The sequence below is a fragment of the Somniosus microcephalus genome, chromosome 15 (genome assembly GCF_052327205.1).
Source record: "Somniosus microcephalus isolate GS21.2 chromosome 15, FLI_Smic_1.0, whole genome shotgun sequence".
In the NCBI taxonomy this organism is placed as follows: Eukaryota; Metazoa; Chordata; class Chondrichthyes; order Squaliformes; family Somniosidae; genus Somniosus; species Somniosus microcephalus.
The window spans coordinates 99,219,709-99,243,254 of NC_141001.1; the positions used below are offsets into that span (position 1 = coordinate 99,219,709).

General features: G+C 48.1%; 1 protein-coding gene across 1 annotated transcript in view; it reads right to left on the bottom strand.

The window, feature by feature from the left end:
• slc6a5 (solute carrier family 6 member 5) overlaps positions 1-23,546 on the bottom strand; it is a 72,246-nt gene that overhangs the window by 23,719 nt on the left and 24,981 nt on the right. Inside the window, exons 8-9 of the mRNA XM_086008153.1 lie at positions 6,369-6,472; positions 6,125-6,249 (exon numbers count right to left, since the gene is read on the bottom strand). Of these exons, the coding sequence (XP_085864279.1) occupies positions 6,125-6,249; positions 6,369-6,472 (229 nt within the window). The remainder of the gene's footprint in view (positions 1-6,124; positions 6,250-6,368; positions 6,473-23,546) is intronic.

Here is a 23,546-nt window from a genome sequence, read left to right on the forward strand (position 1 = left end):
TGGATTCCTGCCAAACTATAGAACATCCGATCATATCTTCACCCTACAGACCCTAATTGACAAACACGTTCACCATAACAAAAGCAAAATCTACGCATGCTTTGTAGATTTCCAGAAGGCTTTCGACTCCATCTGGCATGACGGTTTATTCCTGAAACTTATCGAAAGCGGGGTAGGAGGTAAAACATATGATGTAATTAAATCAATGTATACAAACAATAAATGTGCAGTTAAAATTGGAGACAAACAAACAAAATACTTCCCACAGGGGCGGGGGGTGACGCAGGGCTCGCCAATCTCACCGACACTCTTTAATATTTACATTAATGGATTGGCAAAACTACTTGAACAATCTACAGCACCCGGCCTCACCCTATATGAATCCAAGGTTAAATTCCTCCTCTATGCCGACGACCTGGTTCTGCTGTCACCAACTAAGGAGGGTCTACAGCAGAACCTGGACCTGCTGGAGTCGTACTGCCAGACTTGGGCCCTGACAATAAATCCCCAAAAAACCAAAGTCCTTGTGTTCCAGCAAAGATCCAAACAACATGGACCCACAATAAATTTCACAGTAGGAACAACCAAAATTGAACAAACCACTCACTACACATACTTGGGCTTAAAAATCAGTTCTACGGGAAACTTCAAACTGGCTGTGAATGAACTGAAAGAGAAAGCAAGAAGGGCTTTCTATGCCATCAAAAAATCAATCCAAATAGAAATCCCAATTATCATTTGGCTCAAAATTTTCAAATCAGTAATTGAACCAATTGCACTCTATGGCAGTGAGGTCTGGGGACCACTAACACAACAAGATTTTGCAAAATGGGACAAACACCCAATTGAGATCCTACATGCGGAATTCTGTAAAAGTATCCTCCGGACTCAAAGGAAAACAGTAAACAACGCATGCAGGGCGGAACTAGGCCAATACCCATTAATAATCACTATCCAAAAAAGAGCCACCAAATTTTGGAATCACCTACAAATGAGCAACCCCCAATGCTATCACTACGAGGCCCTGAAATGCCAAGAGCTGACCATAAAGAAGAATACCCTCAGTCAACTAGTCCTGGGACTCAATAAAGTAACTAATAACAATACTAACAATAACCAGCCCCAGGACAGTGACAGGGTAACACAAAGAATTCGACCCAACACAATCGTCGCTAAGCAAAAGGAAAAATATCTGTCATATTGGGCAGAAACAACAAAAACCCAAAGCAAACTCAATTGCTACTTGGCCCTAAACAGACAATACAACATAGCTGATTACCTGACCATGGTAAAGGATAACAAACTGAGAAGAACCTTGACAAGGTACAGACTTAGCGAACATAGCCTAGCGATCGAAAAAGGCAGACACAGGCAGACCAGGCTGCCAAGAGAAGACAGGATATGCTCTCACTGCAGTCAGGGAGTAGTTGAGACAGAGATGCACTTCCTCACAGCCTGTGGAAAATATCAGGGCATCAGAGAGAATTTCTATCAAAAATTCTCACAAATATGCCCTGAATTCAGAAATCTGACTGACAACCAAAAACTCCCATTCCTACTGGGGGAGGAGAGAAGCTGTGTAACACTGGCGGCACACTATGTTACAGCTTGCCATGAACAGAGGGACAACCAGTAAACTAAGACAAGAGTATATATAAACAAGGCGAAAATATATTTATAAACTCAGGGATATACCTGTTTATACACTGTATGAATGGAACCGCGTTTATGTGTTCAACCATAAATGTATTTTGATGCTTTGGCAACATAAGATGTACCTTATCATGCCAATAAAGCGATTTGTATTGTATTGTATTGTATTGTGTGTGTGGGTGTTGGGTGTGTGTGGGTGTTGGGTGTGTGATGATGTTGGGTGTGTGTGGGTGTTGGGTGTGTGTGGGTGTTGGGTGTGTGCGTGGGTGTTGGGTGTGTGAGGGTGTTGGGTGTGTGTGGGTGTTGGGTGTGTGTGGATGTTGGGGGTGTGTGTGGATGTTGGGTGTGTGTGGGTGTTGGGTGTGTGAGGGTGTTGGGTCTGTGTGGGTGTTGGGTGTGGGTGTTGGGTGTGTGTGGGTGCTGGGTGTGTATGGATGTTGGGTGTGTGAGGATGTTGGGTATGTGTGGATGTTGGGTGTGTGTTGGGTGTGTGTGGGTGTTGGGTGTGTGAGGATGTTGGGTGTGTGTGGATGTTGGGTGTGTGTGGGTGTTGGGTGTGTGTGTGGGTGTTGGGTGTGTGTGGGTGTTGGGTGTGTGGGTGTTGGGTGTGGGTGTTGGGTGTGTGTGGGTGCTGGGTGTGTATGGATGTTGGGTGTGTATGGATGTTGGGTGTGTGAGGATGTTGGGTATGTGTGGATGTTGGGTGTGTGTTGGGTGTGTGTGGGTGTTGGGTGTGTGAGGATGTTGGGTGTGTGTGGATGTTGGGTGTGTGTGGGTGTTGGGTGTGTGTGTGGGTGTTGGGTGTGTGTGGGTGTTGGGTGTGTGAGGATGGTGGGTGTGTGGGTGTTGGGTGTGTGCGTGGGTGTTGGGTGTGTGAGGGTGTTGGGTGTGTGTGGGTGTTGGGTGTGTGTGGATGTTGGGTGTGTGTGTGGATGTTGGGTGTGTGTGGGTGTTGGGTGTGTGAGGGTGTTGGGTCTGTGTGGGTGTTGGGTGTGTGTGGGTGTTGGGTGTGTGTGGGTGTTGGGTGTGTGTGGATGTTGGGTGTGTGAGGATGTTGGGTATGTGTGGATGTTGGGTGTGTGTTGGGTGTGTGTGGGTGTTGGGTGTGTGAGGATGTTGGGTGTGTGTGGGTGTTGGGTGTGTGTGGGTGTTGGGTGTGTGTGGGTGTTGGGTGTGTGTGTGGGGGTGTTGGGTGTGTGTGGGTGTTGGGTGTGTGTGGGTGTTGGGTGTGTGTGGGTGTTGGGTGTGTGTGGGTGTTGGGTGTGTCAGGATGTTGGGTGTGTGAGGAAGTTGGGTGTGTGTGGATGTTGGGTGTGTGTGGATGTTGGGTGTGTGTGTGGATGTTGGGTGTGTGTGTGGATGTTGGGTGTGTGTGGGTGTTGGGTGTGTGTGTGGATGTTGGGGGTGTGTGGGTGTTGGGTGTGTGAGGGTGTTGGGTGTGTGAGGGTGTTGGGTGTGTGAGGGTGTTGGGTGTGGGTGTGTGTGGATGTTGGGTGTGTGTGGGTGTTGGGTGTGTGTGGGTGTTGGGTGTGTGTGGGTGTTGGGTGTGTGTGGGTGTTGGGTGTGTGTGGATGTTGGGTGTGTGTGGATGTTGGGTGTGTGAGGATGTTGGGTGTGTGAGGATGTTGGGTGTGTGAGGATGTTGGGTGTGTGTGGGTGTTGGGTGTGTGTGGCTGTTGGGTGTGTGTGGATGTTGGGTGTGTGTGGGTGTTGGGTGTGTGTGGGTGTTGGGTGTGTGTGGGTGTTGGGTGTGTGTGGGTGTTGGGTGATGTTGGGTGTGTGTGTGGATGTTGTGTGTGTGTGGGTGTTGGGTGTGTGTGGGTGTTGGGTGTGTGTGGATGTTGGGTGTGTGTGTGGATGTTGGGTGTGTGTGGGTGTTGGGTGTGTGTGGGTGTTGGGTGTGTGTGGGTGTTGGGTGTGTGTGTGGATGTTGGGTGTGTGTGGGTGTTGGGTGTGTGTGGGTGTTGGGTGTGTGTGGATGTTGGGTGTGTGTGGATGTTGGGTGTGTGAGGATGTTGGGTGTGTGTGTGTGTTGGGTGTGTGTGTGGATGTTGGGTGTGTGAGGATGTTGGGTGTGTGTGGGTGTTGGGTGTGTGAGGATGTTGGGTGTGTGTGGGTGTTGGGTGGGTGTTGGGTGTGTGTGGATGTTGGGTGTGTGTGGGTGTTGGGTGTGTGTGGGTGTTGGGTGTGTGTGGGTGTTGGGTGTGTGTGGGTGTTGAGTGTGTGTGGGTGTTGGGTGTGTGTGGGTGTTGGGTGTGTGTGGATGTTGGGTGTGTGTGGGTGTTGGGTGTGTGTGGGTGTTGAGTGTGTGTGGGTGTTGAGTGTGTGTGGGTGTTGGGTGTGTGTGGGTGTTGGGTGTGTGTGGGTGTTGGGTGTGTGTGGGTGTTGGGTGATGTTGGGTGTGTGTGTGGATGTTGTGTGTGTGTGGGTGTTGGGTGTGTGTGGGTGTTGGGTGTGTGTGGATGTTGGGTGTGTGTGTGGATGTTGGGTGTGTGTGGGTGTTGGGTGTGTGTGGGTGTTGGGTGTGTGTGGGTGTTGGGTGTGTGTGTGGATGTTGGGTGTGTGTGGGTGTTGGGTGTGTGTGGGTGTTGGGTGTGTGTGGATGTTGGGTGTGTGTGGGTGTTGGGTGTGTGTGAGGATGTTGGGTGTGTGTGTGTGTTGGGTGTGTGTGGATGTTGGGTGTGTGAGGATGTTGGGTGTGTGTGGGTGTTGGGTGTGTGAGGATGTTGGGTGTGTGTGGGTGTTGGGTGTGTGTGGGTGTTGGGTGTGTGTGGATGTTGGGTGTGTGTGGATGTTGGGTGTGTGTGGGTGTTGGGTGTGTGGGGGTGTTGGGTGTGTGTGGGTGTTGGGTGTGTGTGGGTGTTGAGTGTGTGTGGGTGTTGGGTGTGTGTGGGTGTTGGGTGTGTGTGGATGTTGGGTGTGTGTGGGTGTTGGGTGTGTGTGGGTGTTGAGTGTGTGTGGGTGTTGAGTGTGTGTGGGTGTTGGGTGTGTGTGGATGTTGGGTGTGTGTGGATGTTGGGTGTGTGTGGATGTTGGGTGTGTGAGGATGTTGGGTGTGTGAGGATGTTGGGTGTGTGAGGATGTTGGGTGTGTGTGGGTGTTGGGTGTGTGTGGCTGTTGGGTGTGTGTGGATGTTGGGTGTGTGTGGGTGTTGGGTGTGTGTGGGTGTTGGGTGTGTGTGGGTGTTGGGTGTGTGTGGGTGTTGGGTGTGTGTGGGTGTTGGGTGATGTTGGGGGTGTGTGTGGATGTGTGTGTGTGGGTGTTGGGTGTGTGTGGGTGTTGGGTGTGTGTGGATGTTGGGTGTGTGTGTGGATGTTGGGTGTGTGTGGGTGTTGGGTGTGTGTGGGTGTTGGGTGTGTGTGTGGATGTTGGGTGTGTGTGGGTGTTGGGTGTGTGTGGGTGTTGGGTGTGTGTGGATGTTGGGTGTGTGTGGGTGTTGGGTGTGTGTGAGGATGTTGGGTGTGTGTGTGTGTTGGGTGTGTGTGTGGATGTTGGGTGTGTGAGGATGTTGGGTGTGTGTGGGTGTTGGGTGTGTGAGGATGTTGGGTGTGTGTGGGTGTTGGGTGTGTGTGGGTGTTGGGTGTGTGTGGATGTTGGGTGTGTGTGGATGTTGGGTGTGTGTGTGTGTTGGGTGTGTGTGGGTGTTGGGTGTGTTTGGGTGTTGGGTGTGTGTGGGTGTTGGGTGTGTGTGGATGTTGGGTGTGTGTGTGCATGTTGGGTGTGTGTGGGTGTTGGGTGTGTGTGGATGTTGGGTGTGTGTGGATGTTGGGTGTGTGAGGATGTTGGGTGTGTGTGGATGTTGGGTGTGTGTGGATGTTGGGTGTGTGTGTGGATGTTGGGTGTGTGTGGATGTTGGGTGTGTGTGGATGTTGGGTGTGTGTGGATGTTGGGTGTGTGTGTGGATGTTGGGTGTGTGTGGATGTTGGGTGTGTGTGGGTGTTGGGTGTGTGTGGATGTTGGGTGTGTGTGTGCATGTTGGGTGTGTGTGGGTGTTGGGTGTGTGTGTGGGTGTTGGGTGTGTGTGGGTGTTGGGTGTGTGTGTGGGTGTGGGTGTTGGGTGTGTGTGGGTGTTGGGTGTGTGTGGATGTTGGGTGTGTGTGGGTGTTGGGTGTGTGTGGATGTTGGGTGTGTGAGGATGTTGGGTGTGAGTGTGTGTTGGGTGTGTGTGGATGCTGTGTGTGTGTGTGGATGTTGGGTGTGTGAGGATGTTGGGTGTGAGTGTGTGTGTGTTGATGTAGTTTGCGGAATGGATTGGACTCAGCCATGATGCCCCTCACGATGCAATAGCCTCTGACGCTCACTTTCACAATGAACACAAATGAATGGTCACTTCAGTACTGGAGGGTGAATGATTCCCTTCGGGTTTATACCCCCACAGGGAGATGAATGACAGCCTTCGGGAAGTGGAAAAGATTGGCACACAAAAAAAAATGCTTAAAAAAGTACTTGCGACATTCAGCTTTCAAATTACCTTCGTCTGCAACCTCGGTGATCGGTACTTTAAGTTCCTTGGCCATGAATCCGATGACGGAGAAGATGACAAAGCCTGCAAATATACTGGTGGCGCTGTTGGTACATGTCACCAATAGAGTGTCCCTGGAGGAAGGCAGAGGGAGGCAGCAGTCACAAGAAGGGCGCCACCCACAGGCAGAATGGCACTCTTACTACAAACTGTAACCCGCAGTGCAAGGAGGGGACGGGGTCCAGCTGCTTACCTGTATATGTTATTGTGGAATTTGTTGTATGAGGAGAGCGTTATCAGTCCTCCCCAGGCAGCAGACAGCGAAAAGAAAATCTGTGTAGCCGCGTCCTTCCACACCTATTGTAGCAGAGACAAAACGATGTTGTAAAAAGAAATGCAGCTTCTCTTGTAACAACAACAGCTTGCATTTATATAGTGCCTTTAACGTACTAAAACGTCCCAAGGCCCTTTTACAGGAGCGTTATCAGACACAATTTGACACCGAGCCACATAAGAAGATATTGGGCCGAATTTTGCTGTCCGCAGCAAAGGTTACACTTGACTTTCCCTGGGCTTTTGCACTGGAAGTTCCTGTCAGCCAACTATCCAAAAAGCGCAGCGCCCTCTACAGGGGATCTGGGACCTGTGTGAACAGGGCAAGCAACGCGGTATCTCCTTAACCAATCAGATTGAAGAATCGTTAATGAGCAGCGCAGAGTCTGAACCAGGAAATGTCAGTTGGAACATTTTTTAATTCAATGTCAAATCAGGTACAGGAAGCGAAATAAAGTGAAATAAAGAAAGAATGGATTAAGAAAGAGAGATAAAAGAGACAGAAAAAGAGGTTAAAAATTATTTACAATTTTTTATTATTTTACATCTCCAACAATATTTAAAATCTGAAGAAATGAGACTTCACACTTGTGAAAGTTAATTTTCGGTGCCAGAGAGATTGTTTGGCAGTAATTAAGACTTAACACGCCATTAAAAAGGGTACTTACACTAGAATGGACAAGCCCTAATTTTTTCTGGCAAGTTTAGTTCATATATATCAAGTAATACAGCAACTTCATGCCGTTCAATGTATTTCAATGGTGAGTGTCTCGGTATTGCACAACTTTTGGAGGAGCAGGGCATCTCGGACAGCAACTTCCTGATTTACGCGTTTAAGTGCGCACATGCGGCCGCTGGAAGTTGCTGTCCGATTGCCACGTAAGCAACAGTGAGCGCTGATTGCCTCACCATTATTTCTACTGCAAAATCCGGCCCAATTGGACAGGTGAGGTAGGTTTTAAAGATCGACTTATAGCAGGAACAAGAGATGGAGAGTTGGAGAGGTGTAGGGCAAGAATTCCAGAGCTTAGAGCCTAGATTTTTGAAGGCACTGCTGCCAATGGTGGGACAGAGGAAATCGGGGTGGTGCAATATTCTGTGTACAATACAGAGGTCTAGATAATCATTTAATATTGACAAGCACATAACTGATTGCCACATTATCTTATATTGGGAGCAGGATTGTAGTACATTGACATAAACATGGTCTTTTTGGAAATTTTTGCACCACAGTCTACTTAATCAACAATGAAATGAAAATCAAAACGCATGTAAAACCTGAACCAATGTGCTGCGATCAGTGAATTTATTGAGCAGTGGATTCGATTTCGAGGAACTCCACAAGGCCATTGTTTCTATTATATTCAAGAAGGAGTTAGATATATTTCTTAAGGCTAAAGGGATCAAGGGATATGGGGAGAAGGCAAGGACAGAGTACTGAATTTGGGTGATCAGCCATGATCGCATTGAATGGTGGAGCAGGCTCGAGGGGCTGAATGGCTGACTCCTGCTCCTATCTTCTATGTTTCTATGTTTCTATTAAGAGAGGTGGCATGTCAAGGGAAGGAGCTACAGGACCTGCTGCCCCTGAGCGTAAACTTTGGAGATGGGAAGATGGGCCACGCCGTTCAACTAGGAGGGGAAAAATTACAACTTCAAAAGGGGGAAAACCAAACAAATAAATAGAAATGAGTCACTGAGAATCCCTTAATGCTTGCAAAAGAAAGTATTTAAAGTTTACAAATTAGGATCAAAAATTCCACTTGATGTGTTACTAGAATGCGATGTATAATTCAGCTACGTGATTATCCGGAGTCATAGAACCATTGAAATCATAGAAACTTACTGCACAGAAGGAGGCCATTCGGCCCCTCGTGTCCGTGCTGGCCGAAAAAGATCTATCCAGCCTAATCCCACTTTCCAGCTCTTGGTCCGTAGCCCTGTAGGTTACGGCACTTCAGGTGCATATCCAAGTACTTTTTAAATGTGATGAGGGTTTCTGCCTCTACCACCCTTTCAGGCAGTGAGTTCCAGACCCCCCACCACCCTTTGGGTGAAAAAGGTTCTCAACTCCCCTCTAATCCTTCCATCAATTACTTTAAATCTATGCTCCCTGGTTATTGATCCCTCTGCTAGGGGAACTAGGTCCTTCCTATCCACTCTATCTAGGCCCCTCATAATTTTATACACCTCAATTAAATCTCCCCTCAGCCTCCTCTGTTCCAAAGAAAACAGCCCCAGCCTCTCCAATCTTTCCTCAAAGCTAAAATTCTCCAGTCCTGGCAGCATCCTCGTAAATCTCCTCTGTACCCTCCCTAGCGCAATCACATCTTTCCTGTAATATGGTGACCAGAGCTGTACGCAGTACTCTAGATATGGCCTGACTCGTATTTTATACAGTTCAAGCATAACCTCCGTGCTCTTATATTTTATGCCTTAGCTAATAAAGGCAAATATCCCGTATGCTATCTTAACCACCTTATCTGCCTGTCCTGCTACCTTCAGGGATCTGTGGATCTGCACTTCAAGGTCCCTTTGTTCCTCTACACTTCTCAGTATCCTACCATTTATTGCGTCCTGTGTACTTATTGGCACAGAACACATTCTGAAAATGTGAAGTAAAGGGATGATCCATTAAAAAAAAGAATAATCCCAAGACATCGGCAAACAATTGCACTTCTAATAGCAAATAAAATGACAAAAATAAACTGTACAAGAGAAACTAGCACCAGACATTGAAACCGGCTCCTCCGCCAAGTTTAGTCATCACTTCTGCCTTTGACACAGATCACCTCTTTTCTTCAACTGATTTCCTCAGCCAGGACATTCTGGCCTCGAAATTCGTCTCGGGCAGTGGTGCAAAATGGGCAGTATTGGACCGTTGCCCGATATACGCAGCGCCTGATAGTCAGTTCCATTGCAGTCAATGGGCGGCCGATCTGATACTGGCCCGTTCTGCGCCAGCGCCCAAGATGAATTTCTAGGCCCATTACTTGATTTTTCCCTCATGGCATCACCCAACACTGCCACTGGAAAATTAAATGTTAAAAAGTTGCTGAGCGCTGTTTAATATTTCCAGTGAGCTGCAACTTGTACTCATTTTTGTTCTTTCCAATTTATAATCTTACTGCTGCTCAGCTGTCAGTGAGATACAGGAGGGGCACTGACTAGTTGAAATCCCATCTCAATTGTAACAGGTGCTAGTATCATTTTATAATGCAATGTTCTGTATTTTTTCTATCATTTACATACTTCTTTTTTTCAGCAAGGTTCCAAAGTTTTCAATCAGTTCACTCTTAAAAGAAAAGATTTGATTCGTGGAACAGAATCTATTATCTAGATTTGAAATGAAACAAGAAAACTGAATTTCATTTAAATGTAATTGAATTGGTGGAAGTTATTGCGCCCGACAGTTAGTGAACACACAGGCTGTTTCAGGCTGCCCCGCTGTGGTAATGTAGTCAGAGTGCTGTATTTTATTTCACAAAGACAACTCGAATGTTTAACCCATTGCAGGTTGTTTTACATTGAATTGGGAGGCGCAGAGGAGAGCAACAATGCCAACATCACTGAAGGGAGTCTGCCTCATTTTAAAACGAAACATCATCACATTGAGCAAAACCTCTGATGTCTGTCCCACCTGTGCTCAGATGTATTCTCTCCTCTTAATGTTGTAATGTATATACCTTTATGGGGGGGAACTACTTTTTACAGCTCATGTATACTGTAGTACCGGCAGTGACCACACCTGTATATAGCACTGAGTAGTAATCTGTACAGTCAGTTCAACTGTGAGCCACGTTGAGTAAACACCTGTTGTACAGTTTCTGCTGCAGTCTGTATCTTATTATACCCAGACACAACATTGACGACGAGGCAAGTTCGAACCTACCTGCAACTCTGCATCACCTCCCGGGGATTCGTTCCTGGAGATCAGTGGATTGGAGGTCAAGGCCAGAGACTCGGGCGTCGACCACGGGCAACCGCCCAGTCACCCAGCAGAGACTCGAGAATTGCGGGGGAGGCTGTCGAGAGCCAGGCTTGGCTTTCCAGTCGAGGTGGTCCAGCAAGACGGGCTGGCAACAGGTAGTGCGCAGACCCTTCCCGGACAGCGGCGGGCTAGAGCCCGACTGAGTGGCACAGCAAAGGGCCGAGCAGCGTCGACGGGGCAGAGAGAGAGAGGGCAGAGCGCACAGGGCGCAGCCGGTGTTCAGAGGCCGAGCAGCGTCGGAGAGAGGGAGAGAGAGACGCGCAGAAACCCGCGAGGCGCCGCCATTGCCACAAGGACCACCGAGTGCGGCGTTGGCAGCAGCAGGGGAGGAAGGAAAGCGCGGGAGATGCCATTTTAAGCCATTGGGAGACGCCATTTTAAACCACACCCAAAATGCCGAAGAGTGGCAGTATCACCGCATTTGACAATGAAGTCGAAGATTGGACTACATATGTCGAGCGAATAGAGGTGTACTGCAAGGCAAATGAGGTGTCAGATGACAAGAAAGCGTCGGTATTGTTAAATTTAATGGGTGCAAAGACTTATGGGTTATTACAAAATCTAGTAACCCCAACGAAGCCAATGGAAAAGAGTTTTGAAGACATAGTAATGATACTACAGGAACATTTAAACCCCACACCGCTGCTGATAGCAGAAAGGTTCAAGTTTCACAAACGGAACCAGCATAAGGATGAAAGCAATGCTGATTATTTAACAGAACTGCGCAAACTATTGAAACACTGCCAGTTTGGAGCGGGACTGGCAGATACCTTAAGGGACAAGTTTGTGTGTGGGCTTCAAAGTGAAGGAACCCAGAAATGGCTTTTATCTGAAAAGGACCTTACGCTGGAAAAGGCTTTCAGCATTGCGGTATCATATGAAGCAGCAGCACGGGGCACTGCAGAGATACAACAGAGACCGCAAGAATATGGCACAAACGAAATGTCATATGGGACAGAGAAGTGCTATCACTGCGGCAGAACAACACACGACCAGAATGATTGCTGGTTCAAAGACAAAGTGTGCAGACAGTGTGGAAAAGTAGGACACATAGCACGAGTCTGCAGGTCGGGAAAGAAAACCAGCAATAAGAAACCTACCAAAGGAAAGTACAAGAAGGTACATAAGATGACGGAGAATAGTTCAGACAAACAAAAGAGTGATAACGACTCCGAAAGCAGGGAACTGAGTTGCCTGAAATTACATAATGTGATCACAATGGAGGATCACCGAACCATTTGGGTCACTCTCAAGATAGCAGGAGTCCAGGTAAAGATGGAATTGGACACAGGATCAGCCATAACAGTCATAAACCGACGGGACTACGAGTGGCTATTCTCACACATACCCTTGAGAGACACAAAAATTATTTTGAAGACGTACACGGGGCAAAAAGTCTACCCCAAAGGAAAAATAAGGGTGACCGTTATATATAACGGTAAGGAAACACCAAAACTAGACCTGTATGTATTGCAAGATGGTGAACCACCATTACTGGGATGTGAATGGATCCGGAAAATACAACTGGATTGGCATTCCATACAGGCACTGACTGTGGCTGACAAAAAGGATGACGACGTCACACCTGGGCGACTGTCAAAGATCCTAACTGACGCAAAAGAAGTGTTCCAGCAAGGACTCGGAACACTAAAAGGCATGACAGCGACGATTAAAATTGAAGAAAACGCAAGCCCAAAATTTTTTAAGGCCAGACCGGTACCTTATGCGATCCACCCAGCCGTCGAAGCAGAGTTGGAGAGTCTGGAACGTTCAGGTGTACTGTCCAAGGTAGACTGGAGTGAGTGGGCTACACCCATCGTCCCTGTGATGAAAAAGTCGTTGAGCAGCATGCCTGGGGAACCAAGGAAGGTTCGCATCTGTGGGGACTTTAAGGTAACAGTGAACCCGGTCCGTCACACCGTACAATATCCACTTCCGCGGATTGAAGATATTTTCGCCTCGCTATCTGGAGGGAAACGTTTCACTAAGATTGATCTGGCCCAGGCGTATCTGCAAATGGAGGTAGAAGAAGCATCAAAAAAATACCTCACAATCAACACCCATAAAGGTCTCTACCAATACAACTGGCTGGTATTCGGGGTAGCATCAGCTCCGGCTATTTGGCAGAGGGCAATGGAACAAGTCCTGCAAGGGATCCCAGGGACCCAGTGTTATTTGGATGACATCCTGGTCACGGGCGAAAATGACAGTGATCACCTTGCCAACCTGGAGCAGGTGCTCACTAAACTGCAGGAATATGGGCTCCGAGCTAACCGCCCCAAATGCGAGTTTTTTAGAAAACAGATCTCGTATTGTGGCCACGTTATCGATAAAGAGGGGTTACATAAGTCCCCAGAGAAGATTGAGGCAGTAGTCAAGGCTCCAGCACCGGAAAATGTGTCACAACTGAGGTCGTTCCTCGGGCTGGTAAACTACTACCATAAGTTCTTGCCAAATTTGTCTACAATACTACACCCACTGAACACCCTACTGCAAACTGGGGTGCCATGGAAGTGGAGTGACGAATGTAGACGAGCTTTCCAGAAGAGCAAAACACTAATCACATCGAAAGAGGTATTGGCCCATTACAACCCAGCATTACCAATTCGGTTGGCATGTGATGCGACACCCTACGGCATTGGAGCGGTGCTGTCGCACAAATTCTCGGACAACTCAGAGAGGCCAATAGCCTTTGCATCACGATCACTAACCTCAGCCGAGCGTAACTACGCCCAGATTGACAGGGAGGCCCTCAGCCTAGTGTGGGGAGTGAAAAAGTTCAATCACTATCTGCACGGGCAGAAATTCACCTTGCTGACTGATCACCAGCCTCTTGTCTCCATTTTAAATCCGAAGGAGGGCGTTCCAGTGATGACTGCGCAACGACTACAAAGATGGTCACTTTTTCTAGGGGCGCACCACTATGAGATTGAATATAAGGGCACGAAACAACATGGAAGTGCTGATGGGCTATCACGCCTGCCACTGCCTACTGCGGAGGAAGCACCAGCAGTGGATCCTGTCGAAATATTCCATTCGACTATAGTTGAACACCTACCGGTAACTAACGCTTGTATCGAAAAGGAAACCCGAAATGACCCGACACTGTCTCGGGTATATGATTTGACGGTGAAGGGATGGCCAGCACATGGCGACTCACTGTTGCCAGCATTCTCGACAAGGAGAGAACAGCTGTCAGTATGCTGGGGGACCTTGATGTGTGGATCCCGAGTGGTAATTCCACCCAAGTTAAGGGATAGAGTGCTCAATGAGCTTCATGAGGGTCATCTGGGAGGGGTAAAAATGAAAAGCCTAGCCAGGGCTTATGTGTGGTGGCCGGGAATCAATAAACAAATTGAGGACCTGACTAAGAGCTGCTCAGGATGCCAGAAAGTCCAAAATGCACCACCACAGGCCCCTCTACACCCATGGGAGTGGCCCTCATCTCCATGGCAACGGGTACATATTGATTTTGCTGGTCCATTCATGGACTCAATGTTTTTAATAGCCGTGGATGCGCACTCGAAATGGCCTGAGGTCATCAAAATGTCCTCCACCACCACGGAGAAAACTATTGCAGTCCTACGGACCATTTTTGCCAGGAATGGCTTGCCAGAACAGATTTGCTCCGACAACGGACCACAGTTTGTGTCCGAAGAGTTCCGGAGGTTCTTGAAAAAGAATGGGGTAAGGCATTACACATCCGCCCCGTATCATCCAGCCACAAATGGATTGGCTGAGAGGTTCGTACAAACCTTTAAGAAGGCAATAAAGGCTATGTACAATGACAACATTCCACTGCAGCACAAGGTGGACAATTTCCTGTTCGCCGACCGGAATGCGGCACATGCAGTCACCAACCAGGCCCCAGCCATGATGTTCTTTAACCGAATGTTAAGATCTCGCCTGGATTTGCTCAGACCAAACGTACGAAGAGATGTTGAGAGTAAGCAATTCCAGCACATCCATGAGAAGCCAACAAGGAGCTTCAATGTAGGGCAACCAGTCTTGGCCCGCGATTACCGAACAGAAAAATGGCAGGCAGGAACTATATGCACACGGCAGGGCCCACTAATGTACACAGTGGACGTTGGGGAGAGCATCGTGAGACGCCATGCTAACCAGATCCTAGAGTCACAGGAACAAGTCAACCCCATGCCTCGCCCATACGTACCTGGTGATGAACCCGACGTACAGGTCGCATCTACCCCAGAAACAGTAGCATCGGAAGCTGATGAACCAACCGACGACAGGGGGCCAGAATCGCCTCCGCACCAAGAGCAAGACACTCGGGAAAGGCGCTATCCAGAAAGGATCAGGAGGCCTCCCCAAAGACTGAATACATAAATAGACTATTTTCAGCTAATGTTGCATGTTAAAAGTGTTCATTGTAATTAGTTTGATATTTAATTGTTAAATGAGTGTTATGGTACTGTTAATCTAAAAGGGGAAGAATTGTAATGTATATACCTTTAAGGGGGGGAACTACTTTTTACAGCTCATGTACACTGTAGTGCCGGCAGTGACCACACCTGTATATAGCACTGAGTAGTAATCTGTACAGTCAGTTCAACTGTGAGCCACGTTGAGTAAACACCTGTTGTACCGTTTCTGCTGCAGTCTGTATCTTATAGACACAACAAATGTCACTGAGAATCCTTCCAGTTAAAACAGCAAGGTGAGGAGAGTTCAGGATAAAGCTAAAGGGAAAAGTATGGATTGGAAATGTGGAGCAGGGCGAGAAATGCAGTTAAGAGAAAAGTACCAGTGAGATATGGAAGTTAACAGATGCAGGGAGAACACAGTGTGGGGAATGCAGTTAAAAGGAAAATACCTGTGAGACATAGAGGTTACAGCATGCAGGACAGTGTAGGAAATGCAGTTGGTTATTGAAGTTCAAAAATAACAGATGCAACAAGGCAGGGTGCCCCTTATTAACAGAGAGGTTCAACACAAGAGCAAAATCTTTCCTCCACCTTCACAAGCCTTCCTTGAAGTCCCTGTTTCAAACAGTGACTAGGGGCTGGATTTTACCAACCTCGGCGGGACCATGGTGGGCAACGTCGGTGGCAGATCCCGGCCTCGCTGCCGGCTCCAGCCCGCTGTCCAAAATGATTTTCCCCTGATTGGGCTTATTAAGCCCGCCCAGCGCGTTTGCCAGCCAATTGAAGGAAGTGGGTCTCATGACGTCATTTGATGACGCGACATCAGCCGGCTTCCTTAAAGGGACCATGCGCAAATTGATTTTGACAGTTGTGCTGTCAGTGTTCTACAGCACTGAGGTGCTGCAAACACTGACAAGCACTGCACAGAGGTGCACGGCTGTACCCAGGCTCTCCCATGACTCCTTCCATATGCTTATGGAGGGAGTCACAGCACGCAGGGAGGTCCTCTTCCCTTCCAAGGGCAGAAGAGACCTCCCCAGGACACCAACGCAGCCTGGTTGCACATTGCACAGGAGGACACAAGCAGGGATGTCATCAGGAGGACCAGGCTGCAGTGGCGCAAACCTTTCAATGATCTCAGTAGATCACGAAACGTTGGTACAAAGCCACACTCAACCTCATCCTGCTGTGCCACTCATCACATCCCATGACTCTGCCTTCCCTACCCTACTCCTGCACATCCTTACTCATACCAACTTTCCTTGCACCTCCACCCATCCCTCTCTATCTACATTATCACTTTCCCATCTGACTAGCCACCCCCACTCACCCTCATCCTAGTGCAATCATACCAACTAACAACACACAAGGGTGGGCACTTGCGTGTTTTATGCAATGTTCATGTAAAGTTTCTGTTAATGTGGTGTCAAACATGGAAACCTTTATTTTCAACACTTTGCGTTCTTCCACAGGTTTGTGTGCACCTTTGGAAGTGGCTCAGGGAGTTGCAGTGAATAGTGAGACATAATGGTACCCCCACAATGGCGACGAGTGTGAAAGGAATGGCTTGGACATTGTAGGGATGCTTTATGGTGTTGGTGTGGGGTGGTGCCAACCTGGCGCATCATGTGGCAGCCAGGGTGTACAGCATCAAGTGAAGTAAATCTGGCCATGGTGAGGCCATCCCTGGCCTCCCAGGCAGCAATGTGGTCAGGTGCTAATGACCCATGTCCTGTGCAGCATCAGTTGATTGCGGAGAAGGTTGGTATTGTTGTTGGTGCTGCTGGTATGCCTGGTGCTGCTGGTGTTGGGGCTGATTGTGGTGGGATTCTGAGGACCAAGGTGAGAGAGTATAAAGGGCACCCATGCTGATGGAATAGATGGCCGGTGAAGTAGAGATGATAGATGTGATCTGTCAATGGTGGGAGAGGTAAATAGGTCAGATTGGATGGAGACTTGTGTAAAGACTTGCAGCATTCTGAATCTGTAGTGGAAATGCAGTTTAGAGAAGCTAGTGGCTAAGGGAAGATATCTGATTCAGCTGGGAACTTTGACTTGACATTTGAAGCCGTCAACTCATCAGCTGAAACAATGGCAAGTCACATCCTGCCTCAGCTTCACTGATGAGGTCTAGGCACAGCAGGAAACCAGTGGGCAACCTGTCAAAATCAAAAAGCTGTGAGAAAAAAGCATTGTTAAGTGGCTGTAAACAAGCCACTAATGATTTTAATTGCCTTCCCCGCCGCTACGTGTCGGGTCTGCTCAGTGCTGGTAGACCCGACATTTGGTGGGATTCTGAGGACCAAGGTGAGAGAGTATAAAGGGCACCCATGCTAATGGAATAGATGGCAGGTGAAGTAGAGATGGCAGATGTGATCTGTCAATGGTGGCAGGTTGGCAGCGGGGTCCTGACCCGCTGTAAAAAAAAAAAACATTTTCCCACCCGACCCGCCACCAATCGTGCCTGCTGACCCTCTGCAAAATTCTGCCCTTAATGTCTGAGCACTGCTTAGGCACTTGTCAAATTATCTTGTCTCCCTGCTAGTTTAAGTCTTTCACACATGTAGTGTGCAGGTTCCCAGCATGCTGGCCAGATACACTGGGGGTGTGCTGAACCTCAGGCCTCCATGCCCGATAGTACTATGGCCTTTCCTCCATCATAAGGTCAGAAGTGGGGATGTTCGCTGATGATTGCACAGTGTTCAGTTCCATTGGTAATTCCTCAAATAATTAAGCTGTCCACGCCCACATGCAGCAAGAACTGGATAATATCCAGGCTTGGGCTGATAAGTGGCAATTAACATTTGCGCCTCAGAAGTGCCAGGGAATGACCATCTCCAACAAAAGAGAGAGTCTAACCATCTCCCCTTGGCATGCAACGGCATTACCATCATCGAATCCCCCACCATCAACATCCTGGGGTCACCATTAATCAGAAACTTAACTGGGCTAGCCACATAAGTACTGTGGCTACAAGAGCAGGTCAGAGGCTGGTAATTTGTGGTGAGTGACTCACCTTCTGACTCCCCAAAGCTTTTCCATCACCTACAAGGCACAAGTCAGGAGTGTGCTGGAATACTCTCCACTTGCCTGGATGAGTGCAGCTCGACACCATCCAGGACAAAGCAGCCCGCTTGATCGGCACTGTAGTGTATGTACCCGTCTACCTTTAAGGGAACTATTGAATGTAACCGTTCACCTTTAAGAGAACTACTTTAGGTGTGGCACTACTTGTTTGGCTTCTGTATACTGTAATACCGACAGTGACCACACCAGTATATAAGTGTTGTGGCAGGATAACTAGGGCAGATTCGCCCTGACCTTCGAATAGTAAAGACCTGTTTGTTTGTTACTTCTGAAGTCTGTGTATTTATTAACTGCACAACCCACAGACTTTACAGTGGCGACGAGTCCGATCGTACCCTGCGGCAAGACTACCAAAGCAACGAAGAGCGTCGAAGAGAGGCAACCGCCCTCGTCGTGCTGCTGAAAGAAAACACGAGGCTGCAGCAGGAGGAAGGAGGAAGACTTTAGCAATAAAAGCTTCCATCAACAACAGGCACTGACTACCCTTCTACCACGGTGCGGAGTGAGCCGATCAGCAGGAAACAAGGCGGCCGTGGAGACTGTGAGTAGGGGAAGGTGTAGAGAATATCCGGAGGATACGGGCTGTGCACTCGACCACGGTCGAGGGGGAACGGAGTCGGTCAGAAAGTCGGGTCCAACGGCGTCGTGAGACAGTCGGACCTCGATCGGCGGGAAAAGCCGGGCAGCGACCGCAGCCACGAAGCGCTGAGACTGGGAGTAGGCGCGGGAAGAGAAACCCAGCCGCAGCCGGGGAGGGAAACACTGGTCTGCGAGAGGGCTGGGAGGCGAACAGGAACCGTGCGGGTGGGAGAGAGAGACAGAACCGAGCAAGGGGAGAGAGACTGCGCGAGAGCCAGTCCAGCGGCTGAGCTGTTCTCCACCAACGGGGTACCCAGAGCCGGTGGAACCGAACGTGCGGGAGAGAGAGCGACAGAGCCGGGTACGGAGAGAGAGACTGCGCGAGAGCCAGTCCAGCGGCTGAACTGTCCTCCGTTAACGGGGTGTACCCAGTGCCGGTAGAGCCGTGCGGGTGGGAGGAAAAGACAGAGCCGAGTAAGGGGAGCTGTGTGGAAGCCAGCCCAGCGGCTGAACCTGTCCGCTGTGGGGGAAGCGTACCCCTTCCACCGGGAAGAAACGCGGGAAGCCGCCATTAGGCGGAGAAGACGACAGAAGCGGGAAACCGCCATTGAAGTGGGCGGGGCGAGAAGGAAAGAGCGGAAACCGCCATTTTCGCGGGAAACCCGCCATCTTAGAAATAAACAAATAAATAAGGATATTTAAAGAAATACTTGTGTTGTACCCAAGGAAAGGAAGATGCCTAAGCGGGCGGACATCAACGAGTTCAATTCAGAGATAGAAGACTGGGCCACGTACGTAGAACGTATTGAGATACATTGTAAGGCTAACAAAATAGCTAAGGATGAAAAAGCTTTAACCTTACTTAACATGATGGGTGCGAAAACATTCGGGTTGTTGAAGCATCTTCTCTCACCAGCTAAACCGGCAGATCAGACTTTCGATGATATGGTAGCAGTGCTGAAGGATCACTTGAACCCCACACCGTTGATGCTGGCTGAACGATTCAAATTCTACGCAAGAACGCAGAGGAAAGACGAAAGCAATGCGGAATACTTGGTCGAACTGCGTAGGCTAGCGAAATACTGCCAGTTCGGAGGGAATCTGACAGAGGCACTGCGTGACAAGTTCGTATGCGGATTGTCCAAAGAAGGAACGCAGAAGCGACTATTGGAAGAAAATGACCTCATACTGGACAGGGCTGTCCTCATAGCTGCATCGCACGAAGCCGCAGCGAAAGGAACGGCGGAAATGCAGCTAAAGGCGGCGGCACTAGGGGTGGACCAAATTACTTCGAGCACAATAAAATGCTACCGTTGTGGGAAGACAACACACGACCAGAATCAATGCTGGTTTAAGAACCAAGAATGTAGGAAATGTGGCAAACTGGGTCACATCGCTAAGGTATGCCGGTCAGGGAAGAAGACCAACAACCAAAGGAAGCCACCACAAGAAAAGTACAACAAGGTACACAAGGTGGCTGAGAAGAGTTCAGACGAACAGAATTCAGACTCAGACCCAAACAGCCAGGAGCTGGGTAGTCTGAGAATTCACAATGTGAGTAAGGAAGCTGACCTACAAACTATCTGGGTCATACTAAAAATAGCTGGAGTCCAAGTAAGAATGGAGTTGGACACTGGATCAGCTCTATCAGTCATAAATCGAAGGGACTACCACCGGCTATTCTCTCACATACCCTTAAGAAATACCAAGTTCGTATTGCAGACATACACGGGGCATAAGGTATACCCCATGGGGAAGATAAGAGTCAAGGTGAGAGATAGGGGTAAAGAACACCCAAGAATGAACTTGTACGTATTATCTGAGGGGGGACCACCACTTCTAGGACGGGAGTGGATCAAGAGAATAGACATGGAATGGCACTATCTAAAAGCCATAATGAGTGAGGACTCGGTGCAAGCTATCAACTCAGATTCTGAAACGGATGACGATAAGACCAACGCAAATATGGAAGACAAGGCTAAAATGGACTTGCCGACTATGGTGGAGAAAACGAAGACATGCATAAAGACTTATGCTACCGAGAAGAATAAAGCTTCAGAGCAGAACTTCAGTTTGACAGAGAATTCTGAGCCTGTTCAAGTTAAGGACTTGTCCACGACGGAAGAACACCGAACTCGGACTCAAACTTATTTCAAAGTACGACAACAATTAGAACAGTTGAGTTACCGTCTCGTACAAGAGATGAAAACAATGGAAAAGTTCTGGGACACCGAATGGGAGAACCTGGAAAGACAGCAGAGGCAGCTAGCTCAAGCAAAGAGCGTCCATAGAGCCATCGTGACAAATTACCGATCACATCTCCCTTATGATGTTCAGGAGTTAGAATATTTGCATGATCTAGAGATACAGCATAAAGGCAAACCACACTACACTGAGGATTTTGTTCTGCAATTGGAGATGGAGCTAGTGCAGGCAAGATTAAGAGAAGCTGAATCGCAGTGTGCACTTAAAGAGATGCAGAAAAAAATCTTGGACATGGAAAAGAGAAACGCTTCTTTACCTGATGTGAATAATGTGGCCATGTTGCAAGAGGAGCTTATAGGGGCAAAACTGAAAGAAGCTAAGCAAAGGATGTTGGAACTTGAAACACAGAACCAAATCAGCAGTAACCAGCTATGTCGAGCAGAGAAGGAGTGCTATGGTCTACATGAGAGGGTGCAATATCTCTCAGCCCAGAATAAGGGACTACTCACTCAGTTAAATGAAAGTAAACGGAAAATGGCTGAGATAGACTGCAAGAATAAAGAAGATTTGATGGCAGTGAGACTTCGAGAGGCAGATAGCATAGCAGCCTTGGCTGAACTCCAACAGGAAATTGCGAAAGAAGCAAATGAAGAGGAATCTTCAGGAAGCCAGGATGTTATTCCAGTTCTTCTCTACGACTCCTTACAAGCAGAGTGTGAGAAGTCGAAAGAACAGTATGAACAGGCCCAGGCTACAATTCTGGAGGGGGTTAACTCGGCAACCTCCGGAAAGCTAGTTTCAGTAGAAGCATATGAACAACTAAAGGTTGAACATGAGCAAGAAGTCCAAAGGCTGCAGGAAATTCTTGATGAGCTCAAGGCCAAGACAGACTCATCGGTAGAAGTTCCATCCATAGATGAGAAATTAGAGGTGAAAAACATGGCAGAACATGAAAGACAGGATGTCCAAGAACTCATAAAAATATTGAAGGAAACCCAAGACAAATATGAGGCGGCAATGACCGAGGTTCAACAACTTGAAGAACAGATTCAACTGGGAATCCTTTCAGTGGAAGAAAAGGAAACTGTAAGAAACTCAGAGACTGTAAGAATGGTCCCTGAACATGAACTAGAGAGCATCAGGGCGCAACTTTTCCGAGCGCTGAAAGCCAAAGTACAAGAGGAACAGAAGGTGGAAGCATTGGAGGAAAAGGTGGATGAAATGGAGAAGACTCTGATCCACCGTGTTCCCAGGGAAGAGTTAACGGTCAGCCAACTCCTTCATATGCTGAAGGACAAGACTCTGCAAGGGGAACAATCTGAACACGAGCTTCAATCTTCAGGGGGAAGGAGTTCGGAGCTCTCAAAAGTCACGGAGATAGCTGAGGTGGCAACACAGATTTTACAAGGATGCCAAAAGTACGTTGAATCACGTCAAGGTGAACAGAAGAATGTGGAAACAGTTACGTCAGTAGAAGGATTAAATAGCCTGATAACGCAATTCCCGATGGAAGGGAAGGTATTGAACTCACAAATGAGGTCCGTCGTGAAGGAATGGCAGATAACCCAGGAAGAGCGGGATGAATATGAATGCATGAAGAAGTCTTTTCAAGAAAGATGTCTAGGGAAGGAACCACCGTCAGCTAACGTCCAGATGGGTGAGGAGGAAGAAGAAGGCTCTCTCGCTGGCCTAACTCAGGACAAACCCGAATATTACCATGACCTGTTGAGTGACACTGAATATTACGAGGATGTGGTCTGCCCAGTTTGTGATGAAAACTCCCAAAGTGCTGAAATCCGGATGAAGCACTTAAGGTCTAAGGAACATAGAGAGTTGGTGGCGCTACAGCTGGCAGCCGAGAAAGGAGCTCCGAGAGTTTCAAAAAGGCAGAAAAGAAAAAGAAGAAGCAGAAGATAATAACTGTCTAAAATAGTATCACTTCTACCATCTCAGGCGGGACACTACGAAAGGAGCTAAATTAGTTGAAAAACCGGAAATTAGCAAGACAGCCAGTTGGTTGTAAAAGTCCGCACTGCTGGTTCTACAGGACGAAAGTTCAAGCTGTTACGTCAAGAAAAAGGCTATGGAGGAGTCACGCTAGCCATGTGAACCGGCTACCCCAAAGAGATACTGTTTGGAACGAGTCAAGATCAGAGACTGAATCTATGAACTGTTTCCGCAGAGACTGAACCTGTGAACTGTTCCCACCGAGATTATATCTGTAAATTGTTATATGAAGTTGAAGATATGTATGTTTAATGGGGACTCTGTAAGTAATAAGCTAAAAAGGGAGGATTGTAGTGTATGTACCCGTCTACCTTTAAGGGAACTATTGAATGTAACCGTTCACCTTTAAGAGAACTACTTTAGGTGTGGCACTACTTGTTTGGCTTCTGTATACTGTAATACCGACAGTGACCACACCAGTATATAAGTGTTGTGGCAGGATAACTAGGGCAGATTCGCCCTGACCTTCGAATAGTAAAGACCTGTTTGTTTGTTACTTCTGAAGTCTGTGTATTTATTAACTGCACAACCCACAGACTTTACAGGCACCCCATTCACCACTTTAAACATTCACTCCCTCCACCACCAGCGTACCGTGGCTGCAGTGTGTACCATCTACAAAATGCACTGTAGCAACTCGCCAAGGCTTCTTCGATGGCCCCTCACAAACCTGCGACCTCTTCCACCTAGAAGGACAAGGGCAGCAGGCGCATGGGAACACCACCACCCCCAAGTTCCCCTCCAAGTCACACACCATCCTGACTTGGAAATATATCACCATTCCTTCATTGTCGCTGGGTCAAAATCCTGGAACTCCCACCGTAACATCACTATAGGAATACCT